Here is a 20,295-nt window from a genome sequence, read left to right on the forward strand (position 1 = left end):
TATTGCCCATAGCAACCAATCAGATTCTATTTCTCATTTATATAGCACCTTCTAGAAAATAATACCTGAAATCTGATTGGTTGCTAAGGGCAATATCCCATCTTAAATAGAACTCCCATCTTAGTAAATTTACCCCAAAGTGAGAACAAGCTTCCAATTGCATTCCGGTTTAAGAAATGTGGTCATTGTACCTCATACTTTAGCAACAACAGAAATTTCTAGGGAAGTGAGACTGAATACTGAACAGCCCACAAAATGGCTGCCCCCACTGCATAGCGAGCACATCCATTTTAAATTATTTAAACTTTACATGTGTGACATATTAGTAATTATGAAGGTATTCACTTTACACCATGAACTGTCTTTCTTGGTTATCTAAAACAAAGATTTTTGTATCATAGGAAACCTTGTTAGGCCAAATAACAGGTTGGGATACGATCATTAAGTCGACATGGAAAAAGGTCGACATGGTCATTAGGTCGACATGGAAAAGGGTAGAGATGAGTTTTCAATTTTTTTACTTTTTTATACTTTACGATCCACGTGGACTACGATTGGGAATAGTAACCTTACCCGAAGCATGGCGAGGGGACACTGTGGACTAGTTCCCCCTGTCACTTCACGAAGAAAACGACACAAAAGTAAAAAAAAAACTAATGTCGACCTTTTTCCACGTCGACATAAATGTGGTCGACCTAATGACCCATAGCCGATGGGTTGTACACTAAATGTGTGACAATGGAAATGGTTTTATATTTCAGTAATTATAAGTAGTCACATATAGACCATGTCAAGTTGTAGCAATAGCTAAAAACTATTACAAGCTCACGGTTCCTTGATGCATGTCTGACACGATGCACCAAAGGCCATAATATAAATGTATGTTAAAGTTCAGCAGTTTATAATTTATGAATTCGAGTAGAATGCTTCATCAATGCAAGCACTGATACATGTAAGATAATATTATTAATCTCAAATTACTCTGCAGTTGAAAGAAAAACCAAGGCTCCTAATATTTACCAGTCCGACCGTTTGACGGGCTCATATTTTTTAGTACTGTAAACCTGAATCCCAAAACAATTATGGACACTATAGTGCTTACAGGCATACTAGTCAGCATTTACATCCTGTAACGCTTGCAATTTGAAATTTCTCTTTCAAAATGAAACATTTACTGACGAAAAGAATCATTAAAACAATGACTTGCAAATGACAATTTTTTGATGACAAGCAGTACTATACAAGTTGAGTCTCCATATCTGAAAATCTGCTATCCAAATTTTCTGGAGTGTGACTGAGATACTGACACCTTTGCTTACTGATGGTTCAATGTACACAAAGTTTGTTTCATGCACAAAATGATTAAAAATATTGTATAAAATAGCCTTCAGGCTATGTGTACAAGATGTATATGAAAAATAAATGCATTTCGTGTACAGAGTTGGGTCCAGTCGCAAGCTATCTCATTAGGATATGGAAATATTCCAAAATACGGAAAAATCTGAAGTTTAAAAAACTTCTGGTCCCAAGCTTTTCAGATATGAGAGACTTAACCTTACTTTAAATGTAAAAAAAATTTTTTTTTACTGTCATCTAATAATAGTTTTTTATATTGGTTAAAGTTCTTCACAAACAATGAAACCACCTTCTGGCTAAACAGGATATTACATATCAAACAACAGTATGACACAATATAAAATCTATTGAATGTATTCATGGCTGACATATATTAAGGCACATTGATCTGTACCTAGCACAATATTGGATATGCACTACTCTGTTCACGCTGTTTCACCTCAAACTTTTTGAAGAACATTTGAAAGTGTTGTCCCACTGTCACGTAATTAATTGCATTGTACGTGGCTTCTGGCATCTATGCTAAATACATTGCTTTATCTTTCTAATTGTCTTTTGTACTTTTTAGTCACACTTTTATATAATCAGATTGGTTTTGTTGCCCTCCAAAATCAACACAGTTCTGAGGAAAAATAATCAACTTTCCCATATACTATGGTGTGGCTGAAAGGCACAGAAGAGAACCAGAACTAAACATAGTGAAGTATTTAATAATAGTCAATGTAGGGATTGTACAAGCTATTGGTGTAACACATTTTTCTTTTTTTTCTTTTTTTCAACTTGACATTTATAATTTAGAAGAAATATGGAAGGGCATAACGTTTTACACAATTCATATGAATTTAAATTGTATTATATTTTAAAGTTTAGTAACTAAAACAAATATTCTGGAAACAAACAAACAAAAAAAAAAAAAAAGAGCTTTGCCAGTGTGTACCAAGTGTTTTTTTTTGTTATTTGTATGCAAAATATCAACCTTCCTAAACAAATATATCTAGCCCTGCTAAGTGTACCAAAAATTAAGAATTTTGTTGCCTTGCCCACAATATTTGTAAAATTTTAAAATATTAAAATTTCTTTGCAAAAACTTCAAATACAACACAAAATTGTTAGTTATTTAATAAATTGTAAAATCTTTTTGTTTCTTCTTCACCAAAATATTTTCTTTTTCACTTAACAGAGTGTCCCTGCACACAAGTCCATTGTGTGTTTTATTTTCAAATAGTTTTTGTTTTTTGTATGAAAACATTCTTATATTGTTACTAAGAATCATTTAACTTGCATCATGGTTCTTGTTTGATGTAGTAGCTGCCAGATCCATTACTTTCCTGGTCAGAAGCTCCTTGTAGAAATGAATATTCCTCTCCATCGAACAATTCCTCCTTCAGCTGCAACGTTGGTACTGGGAAAAGAAAATAACAATGATTACAGTTATTCTTTTAACTATTTATTTACTAGTATATTTTTATTTAACCAAATGATTTCTGTACAACCACATTATTAGAAAAACACAAAGAAAAAAAAAAGTATTCCTATACGGGGCACTCACTGGACGGATTCATTAAACTGGTACAGAAAGTGTATAATTTACTACATAGATCCAGATTTGTGACAATAAAATATAACTTTTATTGTTCATTACAAATAAAATTTCTTATCAATTTCTGTCAAATATTTTTATATATTGTATACTCAATGACCAAATAAGTCTATTTTTATCAAGTGACTTTATGCAATTGATCTCCATTGTCCTGGAGTCTCAATTATAATTATAACACACAGAGATTGCAGATTTATTTTTATTTCACGGTTTTTAACAATTTGCTTCACTTGTTTTTCACTACTATCACTTAATACTTCTCTTGTTTATGAGACATTTTATTATGAACAATAAAGATTATGTTTTATTGTACAAATCTGGATACAGCAAATTATACACAATTACTGTACCAGTGAGTGCCCCGTACAGGAATACTTTATTCTTTAAGTTTCTCTGATGCTTTAATTATTCCTGGGTGCACCTCCCATGTGATAAATTAAATCTATCAGAGTATCCCCAACACAATAACCACGGGGTCGCACAAGCTGGCAGCTGCAGGCGCTACCAAGAGGTCAGGAAATCTCCATCTTTGGATGGCCTTCCTAGCCTCGTCCCTTCCCACCATGGGCTGACAAGAAATGGAGGCCGTTGCCTACCCCTCTCTGCCCAAAACATCATCAGAACTGCCAATCAGTGACAGTCTGATGCTGTTTAGCGTCTGCCGTCACAGACCCATACTGCACATGTGCAGTACGGGTCTGGTGCATGCGCAAACCGAACGTCAGTACTTGTACGGCCACTGATCCCCACATTGATGGCGGGCACCGACGATGTACCTTCGATGTTAAAGAAACATCAATGACTCTCTAGCAATGGGTTACAGCCGTTGATGGCCTTTAGTACAGTATATCATTATAAAATAGGATTTTAATTACCTACCGGTAAATCCTTTTCTCGTAGTCCGTAGAGAATGCTGGGGTCCATATTAGTACCATTGGGTATAGACGGGTCCACCAGGAGCCATTGGCACTTTAAGAGTTTAATAGTGTGGGATGGCTCCTCCCTCTATGCCCCTCCTACCAGACTCAGTCTAGAAACTGTGCCCGAGGCGACGACATACTTAGAGAGAAGGAATTACACAGATAGTGGCGAGATTCATATCAGCTCACACAACAGGCAAATCCGGCCAACATGCCGGAATAACTCAGCAACAGCTGAAACAGTAAATAACGCAGAACTTACCTAGGAACCAGGAAACTGAACTATAAAACCAATGCAGGAAAACTCAGCACTGGGTGAGCGCCCAGCATCCTCTACGAACTACGAGAAAAGGATTTACTGGTAGGTAATTAAAATCCTATTTTCTCTTACATCCTAGAGGATGCTGGGGTCCAAATTAGTACCATGGGGATGTACCAAAGCTCCCAGTACGGGAGGGAGAGCGCGGAGGCTCCTGCCAGACTGCTTGACCAAACTTGAGGTCATCAGAAGCCAAAGTATCGAACTCGTAAAACTTGGCAAACGTGTTCGACCCAGACCATGTAGCTGCTCGGCAGAGTTGTACAGCCGAGACACCCCGGGCAGCCGCCCAGGAAGAGCCCACTTTACGAGTAGAGTGGGCCTTTACAGATCTTGGACACGGCAATCCTGCTGTGGAATAAGCATGCTGGATAGTGAACCTGATCCAGCATGAAATAGAATGCTTAGAAGCAGGACACCCAATTTTCTTGGGATCATACAGGAAAAACAGAGTCACTTCCTATGACAAGCTGTCCTCTTCACATAAAGCTTCAAAGTTCTCACTACATCCAAGGCCTTTGAAGCAATTGAGGAGTCTGTAGCCACTGGCACCACAATAGGTTGGTTGATATGGAAAGCCGATACAACCTTAGGCAGGAACTGTGGACAAGTCCTAAATTCCGCCCTGTCTTCATGGAAGATCAGATAGGGGCTTTTACAAGATAAAGCTCCCAATTCCGACACACGTCGTGCAGAAGCCAAGGCCAACAGTGACCGCCTTCCACGTGAGAAACTTGAGATCAGCCTCCTGCAGAGGCTCGAACCAAGCAGACTGCAGGAACTGTAACACCACATCAAGATCCCAGGGTGCCGTTGGCGCCACAAAGGGAGGCTGGATGTGCAGATCCCCTTTCAAAAATGTCTGAACCTCAGGGAGGACAGCCAATTGTTTTTGAAAGAAGATGGACAAAGCAGATCTGAACCTTGATGGAGCCCAATCTCAGTCCCCTATCCACCCCTGCTTGCAGGAAAATGAGAAAACGTCCAAGTTGAAACTCCACCGCAGGAAACTTCTTGGACTCACACCAAGAAACATATTTTTTCCAAATGCGATGGTAATGTTTAGACGTTACCCCCTTCCTAGCCTGTATCGGGGTAGGAATGACCTCACTTGGGATACCCTTCCGAGCTAAGATCTGGCGTTCAACTGCCATGCCGTCAAACGTAGCCGTGGTAAGTCTTGATAAGTGTACGGCCCCTGCAGTAGCAGATCCTACCGAAGAGGTAACGGCCTTGGATCTTCCAGCAGAAGATCCAGCAGATCCGCGTAACAAGCCCTCCTTGGCCAGTCCGGAGCAATGAGGATCGCCAGAACCTTTGTTCTTCTTACCAGTTGAAGAACTTTTGGTATCAGAGGAAGTGGAGGGAATACATACACTGACGTGAACACCCACGATGTAACAAGTGCGTCCACCACCACGGCCTGCGGGTCTCTCGACCTGGAACAGTACCTCCGCAGCTTCTTGTTGAGGCGGGAGGCCATCATGTCTATGTGAGGAACCCCCCACCAACCGGTTACCTCCTCGAATACCTCCGGATGGAGGCCCTACTCTCCTGGATGGAGATCGTGTCTGCTGAGGAAGTCTGCTTCCCAGTTGTCTACACCCGGAATGAAGATTGCCGACATCGCCACCGCGAGCCTTTCTGCCCAGAGGAGGATTATTGATACCTATAACATGGCAGCTCTGCACTTCGTTCCGCCTTGTCGGTTTATGTAGGCCACTGTGGTCACGTTGTCCGACTGCACCTGAACAGCCCTATCCTGTAGAAGGTGTGCTGCTTGCAGAAGGCCGTTGTACACAGCTCTTAGCTCCAGAACGTTTATCGGGAGAAGGGATTCTTGATCCGACCACCGTCATTGGAAGGTTTCCCCCTGAGCGACTGCTCCCCAACCTCTTAGACTTGCATCCGTGGTTAGAAGGATCCAGTCCTAAACTCCGAACCTTCGGCCTTACAGAAGGTGAGGCAGTTGTATCCACCAAAGGAGCAAAATCCTGGCTTTCAGAGACAGACGGATCCTCTGGTACATGTGTAGGTGAGATCCAGACAACTGGTCCAAGAGATCCAGCTGAAAGGATCGAGCATGAAACCTTCCGTACTGTAGAGCCTCGTAGGAAGCAACCATCTTCCCCAGAAGGCGGATGCATTGATGAACAGAGACCCGGGTAGGCTTTAAGACATCCCGGACCATTGATTGGATCATCAATGCTTTCTCCACCGGCAGAAACACCCTCTGCACTTCCGTATCTAGGATCATTCCCAGGAAAGACAGCCTCCTTGTCGGCTCCAGATGAGACTTCGGAAGGTTCAGGATCCAATCGTGCTCCTTGAACAGATGCGTTGTGAGAGCAATGGATCGCAACAACTTCTACCTGGACGACGCCTTGATCAGGAGATCGTCCAGATACAGAATTATGTTCACCCCTTGCTTGTGCAGGAGAACCATCATCTCCGCCATCACCTTGGTAAAGATCCTCGGTGCTGGAGAGGCCAAACGGCAGCGCCTGAAACTGATAGTGATCATCCAACAGTGCAAACCTGAGATATCCCTGATGTGAAGACCAGATGGAAACGTGGAGGTACGCATCCTTGATGTCCAGGGACACCAGGAACTCCCCCTCCGACAGACCTGAGATGACAGCTCTCAGAGACTCCATTTTGAATTTGAACTCCATGAGGTAGGGGTTCAAAGATTTTAAGTTCAGAATTGGCCGTACCGAACCATCCGGCTTCAGTACCACAAAAAGATTTGAATAGAAATCTTTGTTCCACTGATGAGGTGGAACTGGAGCAATGACCCTGGACACCACCAACTTTTGGATAACTTCCAGAAGAATTGTTCTGTCTGCCAGCAGAGCTGGTAAGCCTGACTTGAAGAAACAGTGAGGCGGGAGATCTTGAAACTCCAGCCTGTACCCTCTGGACACTATATCCAGTACCCAGGGGTCCAGGCCCAACGACACCCAGATGTGGCTGAAATGCCGAAGTCTTGCCCCCACCTGACCTTCCTCCAGGCCCAGTTGTCCACCGTCATGCGGAGGACTTAGGAGTATCAGAAGCGGGCTTCTGGTTCTGGGAGCCAGCAGGAGCAGGCTTCTTTCCTTTAGCACGACCACCTCTGAAGAAGGTGTTCGAAGGCTTGTTCTTTCTAGGCCTCGCGGGCCGAAAGGACTGTGACGTGGCTGGTGTAAAAGGCTTCTTCGTAGCCGATGCAGCTGAGGGGAGAAAAGGAGACTTACCCGCTGTAGCCGTGGCAATCCACGCAGCTAGCGCCTCTCCAAAGAGAGCCTGACCTGTATAAGGAAGACCTCCACACTCTTCCTGGATTCCGCGTCCGCAGACCATTGGCGCAGCTAGAGACCTCTGCGAGCCGAGACGGACATGGAGGAGATCCCCGCAGCCATGGAACCCAGGTCCCTCATGGAATAAATCAACGTCACCTTTATCCATTGTAGTCGATTCCCCCTGCAGAGTGATTGACCACCTGGCAATAGCTATTGCAATCCAAGCACAGGCTATAGTAGGCCGCAGTATAGCCCCTGAAGCCGTGTAAATGGATTTTAGCATAGCATCCACCTATCTTCTTCTGGGAAAGGAAAAGCAACTAAGACCCTCTTAGGGATCTGGAATTTCTTTTCCGGATTTTCCCAGGCTTTTTCAAAGATAGCATTCAATTCTTTGGATGCCGGGAAGGTGATGGGGGGGCTTTCTACTGTCTGTGAAAAGGCCTCCTCCACCTGCTCAGGAGCAGTGTCAGTGATGTGTAACACATCCCTTACAGCTTCAATCATCAACTGCACCCCCTTAGCAGTGATGTCGTCCCCCTCGACACATCCCTGTCACCGTCTGCAGCGTCAGAATCGGTGTCCATATCATCCTGCATAAGCCTTGCAAGTGCAAGTTTGTGAGAATGTACCGCAGGGGACCCAGAGGAAGCAGTATCCCGCCATACGACCATAGAGGATTGTAAAACCTGAGTGGCATGCTCAGTCCTAGCAACCCTATCAGAAATCTGAGAAATAGTCCCCCTCAGAGAGACTAACCATTCTGGCTCTCTAGTTGGGATCTGCGCTACAACAGTGCAATCCTGATTACATGGTATGGAGTCTTCCTGGGAAGATAAATCCTCTGCAGCATATGAAACAGTGTCCCTAGACATGTTGTCACACACACACACACACACACACACACACACACACACACACACACACACACACACACACCAAACACCCAACACCCAACAAACACACAGGGTATTGGGTAGACAGAGTTTCCCCCCAAGAATGGCAGGCAGAGAGACACAGAGATTGGAGCCCACCCACACACAGCGCTATTAGAGGTATAGGGAGACCCTAACCAGCGCTGACTGAGTTCCTTAATAGGAGACACAGCCTTTATACAGCCTCCCCTCCCTTCTACAACCCGCTGGTACCGTACAGATAGCTGGAGCTGCTCTGGAGGGACCTGGACATCCACTGGCAGTGATTGCAGGCAGGAAAAATGGCGCTGAACGCTGCTGGGTCTGCTATGAGGAGAAGCTCCGCCCCTTCAATGGCGCTGTCTTCCCGCTCTTGAAGATTATACTGGCCTGAGGGATTTTGTGCTGGCTGAGATCTGCAGACCCCCGACAGGCTTGATGTGGTCAGTGTAGGGTTTTGTGCTGGCTCAGGGCGCCCCTCACGGGCGCCGCACTGCAGTACTGCTAAGCCTTCCCGGAGCACAGTTAAAACCGCGCTCCCGCCCTTAAGCCGCCCATTTCACACTGACCCCCCGCTTGTAAGGGGGGACAGTGACTAACTCGCCAAACTTCGGCTCTGTGAGGGGGTGGCGGCTGGCTGCCGGGTTGAGCGTTCCCTTGTGGCGGGGCGCGATCTGTCCCCTCTGGAGCTCAATGTCCAGTCAGCGGAGTCAGTTGCTCAAGACCCCGCAGGGCGGACACTGCTCCCCCCCTCAGTGCCTCGATGCAGGCAGGCTGTTGCCAGCAGCCTCCTGTAAAAAAACAAACTCTAAATAAAACTTTTATAAAGAAGCTCTGCAGAGCTCCCCTAGCTGTGACCGGCTCCTCCGGGCACTTTTTCTAAACGGAGTCTGGTAGGAGGGGCATAGAGGGAGGAGCCAGCCCACATTATTAAACTCTTAAAGTGCCAATGGCTCCTGGTGGACCAGTCTATACCCCATGGTACTAATATGGACCCCAGCATCCTCTAGGACGTAAGAGAAAAAAAAATATTTTTATTTACTATTGTACTTCAAAAATAAAATGAAATGAAAAAGAAAAATAGTGTTGGATACATTTTGGTTAATATTCTTGACCTACTTCAATAATAAAAAAATGCTAATTTCTGGGGGGAAATACACCGCCCCCCCTCCCCCTTATTTTGGAGGCCAAAAATCAAGATTTTGGTTCACTGGAGAAGGCTGGGCAGCACATTACGAACATAAAGCTCCTTGGAGATATCACCCTGTATGACCTACATCAACTGATGGGTGGAGTTGGGTAGATAAAAGGGATTATTTGCTGGACTAGGAATTTGCATGTCTTTTTCTGATTAGTGCAGAAACAAGATTCATTGTGTGACGCAGTCTTATTTAAAACAAGATAGATATGAGAAACGTGTGCCCAAATTGAAATCTAGTGTACAAATAAAGCTGAAAAACATTTGTTGTCTACAGGCAGAAGAAGCCAGTATTTACCCCTCATGCAAAAAAAAGTGAAAAAAAAAAAAAGTATGTATTTGCACTTGCATTGCAACATTGTCCAGATGCACAGTTACTTGTTCTTTCTTACTTTATTGCCAACGCAGAAGTAGCCCTTTAGGGCCTGATTACGATTTATAGAGAATTGCACAGCTGCAGGAAAGAGGCCATGCAACTCCATACAAATAAAAAACAAATCCTCCTGCATGCATCTGCGAGATTAAAATGCTGCATCCAAAGGTCTGTAGGAAGTACATGGTGCCTGTAGGTACATCACACGGACCTGATCGTAGCAGCAACATTTTTCTCTAATGGGCAAAACCATGTGCAGTGCAGGTGGGGCAGATGTAACATGTGTAGAGAGAGTTAGAGTTGGGTGGGGTGTATTCAAACTGAAATTTAAATTGCAGTGTAAAAATAAAGCAGACAGTATTTACCCTGCACAGAAACAATATAAACCACCTACTGCACATGTTATAGCTGTCCCACCTGCACATGCGATCAGGTCTGAATTAGGCCCTTAGTACCTCAGCAATTGTCCTAGTGAATTCACAGGCTACAAATTGGTATGGTGCAGAGATTGGCTGCCTCCACTATGTGCAAGGAATTGTACACGTTAAATATTTTGTGCAATATGGATGTGATAGTAGCGGATGCATCAAGTAATAAAGATTTACTTTGTGCTGGAGCATACTGTATACATGGTGATGCAGAGATGGATGCAAGGAAGCCTTCGGGCGCAAGTGTTCGATTTCCTCTATGCATGTGTCCGGGCCACACTGCACATGCATTGTGATTGAGGCAAAGATTGAAGTAGCAATTTCATGGCACATAAGAACCACTTGGCCCATCTAGTATGCCCTTTTTTTAACCTTACAGAAAGCTTGCTGATGCTTACTTCTTTGTAAGGATATCCTTATGTCTATCCCAAGCATGTTTAAATTGATCAACTTTATCTGTCTCTACCAACTTTGATGGGAGGCTATTCCACTTATCCACTACCCCTTCTATGAAGTCCTTTTTCCTTAATTTACTATGAACCTACCTCCCTCCAGTTTCAGTGTATGTCCTAATACAGTACTTCTCTTCCTTGGAAGAGATTTCTCTTCTATACCTTATTAAAACCCTTAATATAACTGAAAGTATCTCTCATGTTTCCCCTTTCCCTTACATGAAGATATTTTAGTTGCTCTTCTTTATACAGTCTCCAATGTATTTACAGGTTGAGTCTCCCTTATCCAAAATGCTTGGGACCAGAGGTATTTTGGATATCGGATTTTTCCGTATTTTGGAATAATTAGATACCATAATGAGATATCATGGTGATGGGACCTAAATCTAAGCACAGAATGTATTTATGTTACATATACACCTTATACACACAGCCTGAAGGTCATTTTAGCCAATATTTTTTATAACTTTGTGCATTAAACAAAATGTGTCTTCATTCACACAATTCATTTATGTTCCATATACACCTTATATACACAGCCTGCAGGTCATTTAATACAATATTTTTAATAACTGTGTATTAAACAAAGTTTGTGTACATTGAGCCATCAAAAAACAATGGTTTCCCTATCTCTTTCTCACTCAAAAAAGTCCGTATTTCGGAATATTTGGATATGGGATACTCAACCTGTATATCCTTCTGGAGATATAGCCGCCAGAACTGAACTCCTTATTCTAGAAGAGGCTGTACTAATGACATATACAGCAACATTATTACTACTTTCTTTCTGCTATGGATTCTTCTCCCTATGCAACCAAGCATCTGACTTGCCTTTCTCATTGTTTTCTTACATTGGTTTCATGCCTTTAATACCCATTTCAGACATACAACCCAGGATTTTCTCATCAACAAAGACCCCCTTTTACATTACTCCAAAGACCTGGGAAATTCCCGGGTTGGCACCTTGCAGACATAAGGGCAGTACGGATGGTGTAATGGTTAGCATTGTTTCGCAGCACTAAGGTCATGGGATCAATTCGCACCATGGCCCTAAATGTGCAGAGTTTGTATATTCTCCCTGTACTTGCCTCGATTTCCTTCCACAATCCAAAGAGAGACTGTTAGGATAATCCAACAAAATTAACCCTAGCGTGAATGTGTGCGCATATACATGTAGTAGGGAATATAGATTGTAAGGTCCACTGGGGCAGAAACTGATGGGAAGCACTGCGGAATGTGTGTGCGCTATATAAATAACTGGTAATAAATAAATAATAAGCTGTTTTTTTCCAGTATTTAAGGCAGTGTCATAATTTTAAAAGGGGCAGTTTGCAGACACGCAATAATAAAGTCATGCAAGGAGGGGGGAGCCTATAAATGGACATGAGACATGATGTACAGAAGGGCAGTTTCTTCACTGGCACACTTCTCTGCACAACGCTGTGTTCATCTCATGTGTTGCATCTGTCCATCTCCGGCTGCCACTGATGCAGGCATCAGACGGCCCTTCCTGGCCAATTAAAACAGCTAACATGCGGCCATAGAGCAAATTCCCGAGTCGCACCATTCAGACTTAACCTGGGAAGAAAGACCCGGTAAAAACCCAGGTCAATTGCAGGGTTGGTGATGAACACGTTCCTGAGTTGGTGCCTTTCAGACATACAAAAATCCCAGGTTGATGCACATGCATGGAGGATGTCTGAAAGGGTTTTAATTCACCTGAAATAGGTCCATTAATACTATACTTTGCACTTGGGTCTCAAAAATCAACAGGCTAAGACACTTGACACTAGTCAGGTCAGGTCCAGTTATACAAATATGAACTGCAGCTTCTTAGGGACGTAAATCTGACTTGAGACAAATAGAGGGTAGTAACCCCTGAAGTAGAGGCTGCATCCATTTGTAGTTCTATATTCTCTTACCTCCCCCGTGCCTTACTGTACTTGGCTTCCAGATCAGAATCATACCTTCAAATATTAGCACCAGGGGCAAGAAACAAATCTGACAGCCCAAATCCTCAACTGTAATCAAATAAATCTAGAATATTATTCCTGCTGTCTGCCATCATTTCTGCTCTCTATGCGGCTGCCCATCTCACACAGCCCTAGTTGCAGCCCTGTCTAAAATATATTGTTCCCACAGCAAAAGCAAATACTGTTTGTGCTTATATATAGGGTCAGTTTTAATGTGAGAGGTCAGATTCCAAGACTGATTTAATAACTGAACAATGCTAATGCTACATAGTGACTACATATGTGCTATAGAGAGTATTTGGTTTATAAGTGAAAGCTGTGGTTACACGCTGGTATTTTTGGTATTCAAGGTTCTGTTCATTTAGCTTGGAAAATAAATCCCCTCCTCCACCACCACCAAAAAACAAACTAGAATTCTATCACGTTTTGTCAATATTCAGACTTATTAGTATGCATACTGTATAGGTCAGAGGTTCCCAAACGTGGTCCTCAAGGCACCCAAACAGTCCAGGTTTTAGGTAGATCCATGGCTCAGCACAGATGGTTAAATCAAATTGACTAAGGTGCTAAATAAGTCACCTGTGGCCAGGCATGGATACATTTAAAACCAGGACCGTTGGGGTGCCTTGAGGACCACGTTTGGGAACCTCTGGTATAGGTAAAGCCTACAAGAAATGGTGCATGATGCTGTGCTAGCACATTGAGTGCTCATACTGAATTAATTTGTCATTCCTGCCGTATCCGTCTTCCTGTTTATTTGTGGGACTGCTTATGATCCAGTATCAATACCATATTTTCAAATCCTTCCCTGACTGTAGTAGGTTTAAAAACCAACAGATCCGAAACAAACAATGGAATCATGTTAAAACAGATCCTCAAATTTAGTATAAAGCTGGTGACAGGTTTACAGTACAGAAATTTTTATCTCAGACTCCCCTCATTTCTCTTTTTCTACTCCCTTCTTGACCCCCTTCAATCTGGTATCCATCCCCTCCACTCAAGAGAAACCACTCTTACTAAGATCACCAATGACATGACCACTGTCATTGTCAATAATAAATTCTTTATTTTCTTCCTTCTTAATTCATCTGTTGCCTTTGACACAATCACCCACTTCACATACGGACTCTTCATTGATCTCCAGGAATCATATCCATTAACTCCACATCCCCTTCATCTTCCTCAACCTGGCAGTATTCACCAAGGATTCATCATTGGGCTCTTCCTCTTCTCCTTCCTTAAAAAAAGGCATCAGCTTCTTCGTTCCACAATATTGCTGATGGCACTAAAATTTATGTATCCGCCTAACCTCTCTCCCTGCCATCTCTTAGCTTGAGACTCTTCCTGCCTCTCTACCATCTCATCCTGGATGGCCCAGCACTTTCCCATATTAAACATGTCCATAACTGTCACTTTTCCCTTTCTGTTAATAAGATATCCCTTCTGTCTACCACCTAAGTCCACTGCCTGGGTATCAGGGATGACTCCTCTATATCCTTTAAGCAGCAACTTAAAAAAAAAAAAAAAAAAAAAAACCCAACACAATCTTGCCATTTACACCTTCACAAGATCTTGAAGAAAAAAGAACCTTATCCATGCACTCATCAACTCCTGCCTAGACTACTGTAGCCTTCTTCTAACTCATCTCCTCTTCCCTAGCTTTTCTCCACTTCAATCCATCTTTTCTAAAACTCTGGAACCTGCTTCATGGGATGCCCTTCTCCCTCAGAATTCAGCTCCCTCAATTACAAAGTACTTAATCATTCTGTCTCTTCCTACATCACTCCTATAGTCTCCTTCCCCACCCTCACCATCTTCCTCTAATTGCCTCTATGCCACCCTGGTTATAGTTAGCACCTGTCACTGCTCCTCCTCCAGAACTCCTTCCCCAAATCAAACTTTCTACAAATCGTATCAGCCTTAAACCTGAACTAAAAACACACCTCCTACATATTTACTCTGCTCCCCTCCTCTTAGCATGTAATCTTTCACAGGTAGGACCCTTCTTCCACATGATTAATCTTAGAACTATCCTTGCTTCCAGTGCTTCTGGTCTCCTACTACCTTTCAACAACTCTGTGTCCTACCTAATTTGTTGTTGTATTGCTCTGTGAGCTCACATTTATTGTACAAAACATGTCAAGTTTCACTGTTACTTTATTTGCTGTAAGTCACTGCAGAAACTATGTGGCACCTTAAAAATAAAAGGGAGAGAAAAAGAAAGAAAGAAATGGGAGATCGGTAGATCGAAGAGAGGATGGCAAAGCATGACGGACTAAAAAGGGGAAAGAGACAGAGTGAAGAGAGAGGAGAAAACAATGGCAACACCAGACACAAAGGTTAGTGCCCCGGTGAATGAAGTAATACTAATCCAAATAAAAAACCTGTGTGCTTTATTTAACTTAGGCAGGAGCCCAGGGCAGATGAAAGAGGCTGCAATAGTAGCAGCATAACATGACCCGGTATTCTGTGACTTTCTCCCTCAGACTTAGGGGTATATGCAATTCACGGCGAATCGCGGCAAATTATCGCCGTTTTTTAATTCGACACAATTCGACAGGTGAATTCCGGCAGGTGGCTGCCGGAATTCACCATATTCAATGAAAACGGATTCGACAGTCCCGCGGGCGAAAAACGGACGATTTGCCGGATTTTGCCGCAAATTAAAAAAACGCGAAAAACCCGGAAAAAAATGGCGTGGGGTCCCCCCTCCAAAGCATAACCAGCCTCGGGCTCTTCGAGCTGGTCCTGGTTCTAAAAATGCGGGGACAAAATTGACATGGGATCCCCCGTATTTTTAAAACCAGCACCGGGCTCTGCGCCTGATGCTGGTGCAAAAAATACGGGGGACAAAAAGAGTAGGGGCCCCCCCCCGTATTTTATACACCAGCATCGGGCTCCACTAGTTGGACAGATAATGTCACAGCCGGGGGGTCACTTTTATACAGCGCCCCGCGGCCGTGGCATTAAATATCCAACTAGTCGCCCCTGGCCGGGGTACCCTGGGGGAGTGGGGACCCCTTCAATCAAGGGGTCCCCCCCCCAGCCACCCAAGGGCCAGGGGTGAAGCCAGAGGCTGTCCCCCCCCATCCAAAGGCTGCAGATGGGAGGCTGATAGCCTTGAGTAAAATGACAGAATATTGTTTTTTGCAGTAGTACTACAAGTCCCAGCAAGCCTCCCCCGCAAGCTGGTACTTGGAGAACCACAAGTACCAGCATGCGGGAGAAAAACGGGCCCGCTGGTACCTGTAGTACTACTGGAAAAAAAATACCCAAATAAAAACAGGAGACACACACCGTGACAAGTACAACTTTATTACACACCACCGACACACACATACTTACCTATGTTGACACGCCGACTGGCACAGTCTCCGACGATCCGAGGGTACCTGTGAAAAAAATTATACTCACCTGCCAGTGTCCAGAGATAAATCCACGTCCAGAGATCAAATCCTCGTACTTGGCAAAATAAAAACACGCACACCCGTACCAACGGACTGTAAGGGGTCCCATGTTGACACATGAGACCCCTTTCCACGAATGCCGGGACACCACGTGACTCCTGTCACTGAGGTCCCTTCAGCCAATCAGGAAGCGCTACTTCCGTGGCGCTCACCTGATTGGCTGTGCGCGTGTGACCTCAGACAGCGCATCGCAAAGCCTCTCCCATTACTTTCAATGGTGGGAACTTTGCCGTCAGCGGTGGGGTTACCCGCGGTCAGCCGCTGACCGGCGGGTGACCCCAACGCTAGCCGCAAAGTTCCCACCATTGAATATAATGGAGAGGCTTTGCGATGCGCTGTCAGCTCAGACGCGCACAGAGCCAATCAGCAGAGTGCAAGGACGTTGCGCTCGCTGATTGGCTTACGAGACCTTTCAGTGACAGCTGTCACGTAGAGGTCTCTGCATTCGGGGGAAAGGGGTCTCATGTGTCAACATGGGACCCCTTTCAGTCCGCTGGCACGGGTTTTTGCGTTTTGCTATTTTGCCAAGTACCTGGATTATACTCTGGACGTGGATTTATCTCTGGACGCTGGAAGGTGAGTATAATTTTTTAACAGGTACCCTCGGATCGTCGGAGACTGTGGCAGTCGGCGTGTCAACATAGGTAAGTATGTGTGTGTGTCGGCAGTATGTAATAAAGTTGTACTTGTCACGGTGTGTGTGTCCTGTTTTTATTTGGGTATTTTTTTCCCAGTAGTACTACAGGTACCAGCGGGCCCGTTTTTCTCCCGCATGCTAGTACTTGTGGTTCTCCAAGTACCAGCTTGCGGGGGAGGCTTGCTGGGACTTGTAGTACTACTGGAAAAAACAATATTCTGACATTTTTCTCAAGGCTATCAGCCTCCCATCCGCAGCCCTTGGATGGGGGGGGGGACAGCCTCGGGCTTCACCCCTGGCCCTTGGGTGGCTGGGGGGGGGACCCCTTGATTGAAGGGGTCCCCACTCCCCCAGGGTACCCCGGCCAGGGGTGACTAGTTGGATATTTAATGCCACGGCCGCAGGGCGCTGTATAAAAGTGACCCCCGGCTGTGGCATTATCTGTCCAGCTAGTGGAGCCCGATGCTGCTGTATAAAATACGGGGGACCCCTACTCTTTTTGTCCCCCGTATTTTTTGCACCAGCATCAGGCGCAGAGCCCGGTGCTGGTTTTAAAAATACGGGGGAACCCCTGTCAATTTCCCCCCCGCATTTTTATAACCAGTACCAGCTCGAAGAGCCCGAGGCTGGTTATGCTTTGGAGGGGGGACCCCACGCCATTTTTTTCAGGGATTTTACCATTCCATCCAAAAAAAATAAAAAAATAAATAAAAAAAATATTATTTTTAAAAATATATAAATAATACTTGTGCCTCCAAAAAAGACAAACCAAGTACCTAATCCCTTCTAATATAAATAGATATGATATTACCAAGAAATAAAAACACAAAAAAAACATGTTTTAAAAATGTTTTATTAGTTTCACCCTCCAAAGTGTGGCGGATTGAAAATGACGAATTTACTGTCTAAAAGCACTGTTGTCGAATTTCCAAACTTCCATTGAATAGACTTTGGTCGAATTGCCGCATGTGTATCATTGCAAATAAGTCGAATTTGTCAAAAGTCGTATTTCAAAAAGTCGAATTTTGAAAGTCCGTTTTTTTTGTCGGAAAGTACTGAATTGCATTGTCGATTTTTTTTTTTTTGGCGAAAAATTCCCGAAATTCGACAATTTCGGGAATTCGACCGCAATTGCATATACCCCTTAGACAAGTAAGTAAAGGAGAACACAAAGTAATCCTGAATGTAATACGGGTCGTATTAGGTGACAACCCCCTTGCATGAACCCCTTGACTCAAATAGAAAATAAACCACCTCTGCAATAAAACTTCTGATGATTACATGTGCAGACTGCTGCTTTGGCAAGTCAAGATTGCCCCTGCACAGTGGGGCTCATTCCGACCCGATTGCTCGCTGAAGTTTATCGCAGCACAACGATCGGGTTGGAACTGCGCAGCCGGCGCATGCCGGACTGTTGAAGGCCATCGTTCCCTAGCAATCGCCTCTGCCTGATTGACAGGTAGAGGCGGTCGCTGGGCGGGAGGGGGCTGGACAGCAGCGTTAAGCCGCGGTTTAGGGGGCGCAGTTTTGGCCGGACCGTTGGGGGGGGGGGGCGCGGCTGCTGCGTGACGTTACATGCAGCCGCTGCGACCCGGGGCAGCAAAGAGGTTCTCCCGGCCAGCCGCAGGAGCTGCGCTGGCCGGGAGTAACTCCTGAAATGCAAAAGCATCGCCGCTGTGCGGGGCGGACTAGCCCTGTGCTGGGCGTACCCCCGCATGTCTGAGTGCCTGATCGTAGCTGTGCTAAATTTAGCACAGCTACGATCAACTCGGAATGACCCCCACTGTCTGTTCTGGTCCACCGTGCAGATCAATTCTCACATCATCAATTCGGGCATACTGGATTAATCCAAGCCCCCGGTCAATAATAATAATTCCCCAGCACCCTCCCATCCATTTATATCTATCAAGCAAATTCAGTTAATTTTCCCCAATAACCTCCACTTCACTTGTACTCTAGCAGTCTCTCTCTCACACACACACTCTAAATAATAGGGTGTTAACCCTGAATGCTCCATTCAATGTCATGTTACAAGTCAGAGTAGCCATCATATGAATACTATGGGGGTAATTCAGACCTGATCGCTATGCTGCGTTTTCATACAGCGGGCGATCAGGTCTAAACTGCACATGCACCGCAATGCGCAGGTCCGTCACACAGGTACAAAGCAGATCGCCACTCAGCGATGGGTTAGTGCTAAGGATCTATTCGCACAGGCGTTCGTAAGGAGATTGACAGGAAGAAGGTGTTTGTGGGTGGCAACTGACAGTTTTATGGGAGTGTTTGGAAAAATGCAGGAGTCTACAAGCGTTAGCAGGGAGGGTTCCCGACGTCAATTTCAGTCCCGAACAGGCTGACGTGTTCGCAGCGGCTAAGTCCTGGGCTACTAAGAGACTGCACAAGATCTGTTTGTACAGCTCTGCTACACATGCGTTAGCACACTTGCACTGCTAAAATACACTTCCCTGTGGGCGGCGACTATCTGATCGCAGCAGTGCAAAAATTGCCTGCTAGCGATCAGGTTTGAATTACCCCCTATGTTCCATGGTGGTTTCAGGAAAGTTCAGGGATCACCAACTTTTTATCCAGCTCCGGTTTGTTTTTTACTCCGTCTGGGAATACTTGTTACAAAGACAGTCATTTATAAAAGGCTGGTATCAATGTATAAGCTACCCCTGTTGAAGCCAATAGTCACATCTTTAAAACCAGAGTTGCCAACTCATGTTCAGAAAATCATTTAAAATATTTCATACATAATATTTAATGTCCTGCTCTCTTTGCTGGGGAGATGAAGTGCAGGACCAATGCAAATCAGTCTCGTCTTACTGACATATGCAAGATCCCAGCAGTACATTACTAAAGATAAAGGAAGACGGCAGCTCTTTATTAGAAAGGAAGCAATACCTGAATTAGTCTACATTGGAAAGTATGCCCCACAATAAAAATACAAACAAACAATTCTAAGCAGAACTTGTACCACATCGATACACAGAGGAGTCACTGGGTGTGGTGACACCCGGTGCGTACCCTTGATATGCCAGCACGCCAGGGCATGGTCACAAAAAGGGGCATGGCCTCATGGATCGTCACTCCGGGGGCATGCCCAGCATCTCCGGAGAGGCAGGACTGTACTGGGCTGCCCCCGGAGACTGTCTGCAGTGCTGTCGGCTCCGCTGTGGTGACAGGAGCCAGGTGCTGTAGCAGAATTTCACACTGCAGCGCCTGGCTCCTGTCACTGCGGAGGAGCACACAGATTGGTGTCACCCCCTTTTAGGCGCCACACCCGGGTGCGGGCCGCATCCCCGCACCCGCCACTGTCGATACACACTTACATTTGTAAAGTGTATTGATATGAAGGGCTGGATTTAATAAAG

General features: G+C 44.6%; 1 protein-coding gene across 6 annotated transcripts in view; it reads right to left on the reverse strand.

The window, feature by feature from the left end:
• Positions 1–2,460: 2,460 nt before the first annotated feature.
• MBTD1 (mbt domain containing 1) overlaps positions 2,461–20,295 on the reverse strand; it is a 178,721-nt gene continuing 160,886 nt past the window's right edge. For all 6 annotated transcript variants that reach the window (XM_063961253.1, XM_063961254.1, XM_063961247.1 and 3 more), the window contains exon 16: positions 2,461–2,758. In XM_063961253.1, the coding sequence (XP_063817323.1) occupies positions 2,640–2,758 (119 nt within the window). In that variant the 3' untranslated portion in view covers positions 2,461–2,639. The remainder of the gene's footprint in view (positions 2,759–20,295) is intronic.

Source organism: Pseudophryne corroboree, chromosome 3 (genome assembly GCF_028390025.1).
Source record: "Pseudophryne corroboree isolate aPseCor3 chromosome 3, aPseCor3.hap2, whole genome shotgun sequence".
NCBI classification, from domain to species: domain Eukaryota; kingdom Metazoa; phylum Chordata; class Amphibia; order Anura; family Myobatrachidae; genus Pseudophryne; species Pseudophryne corroboree.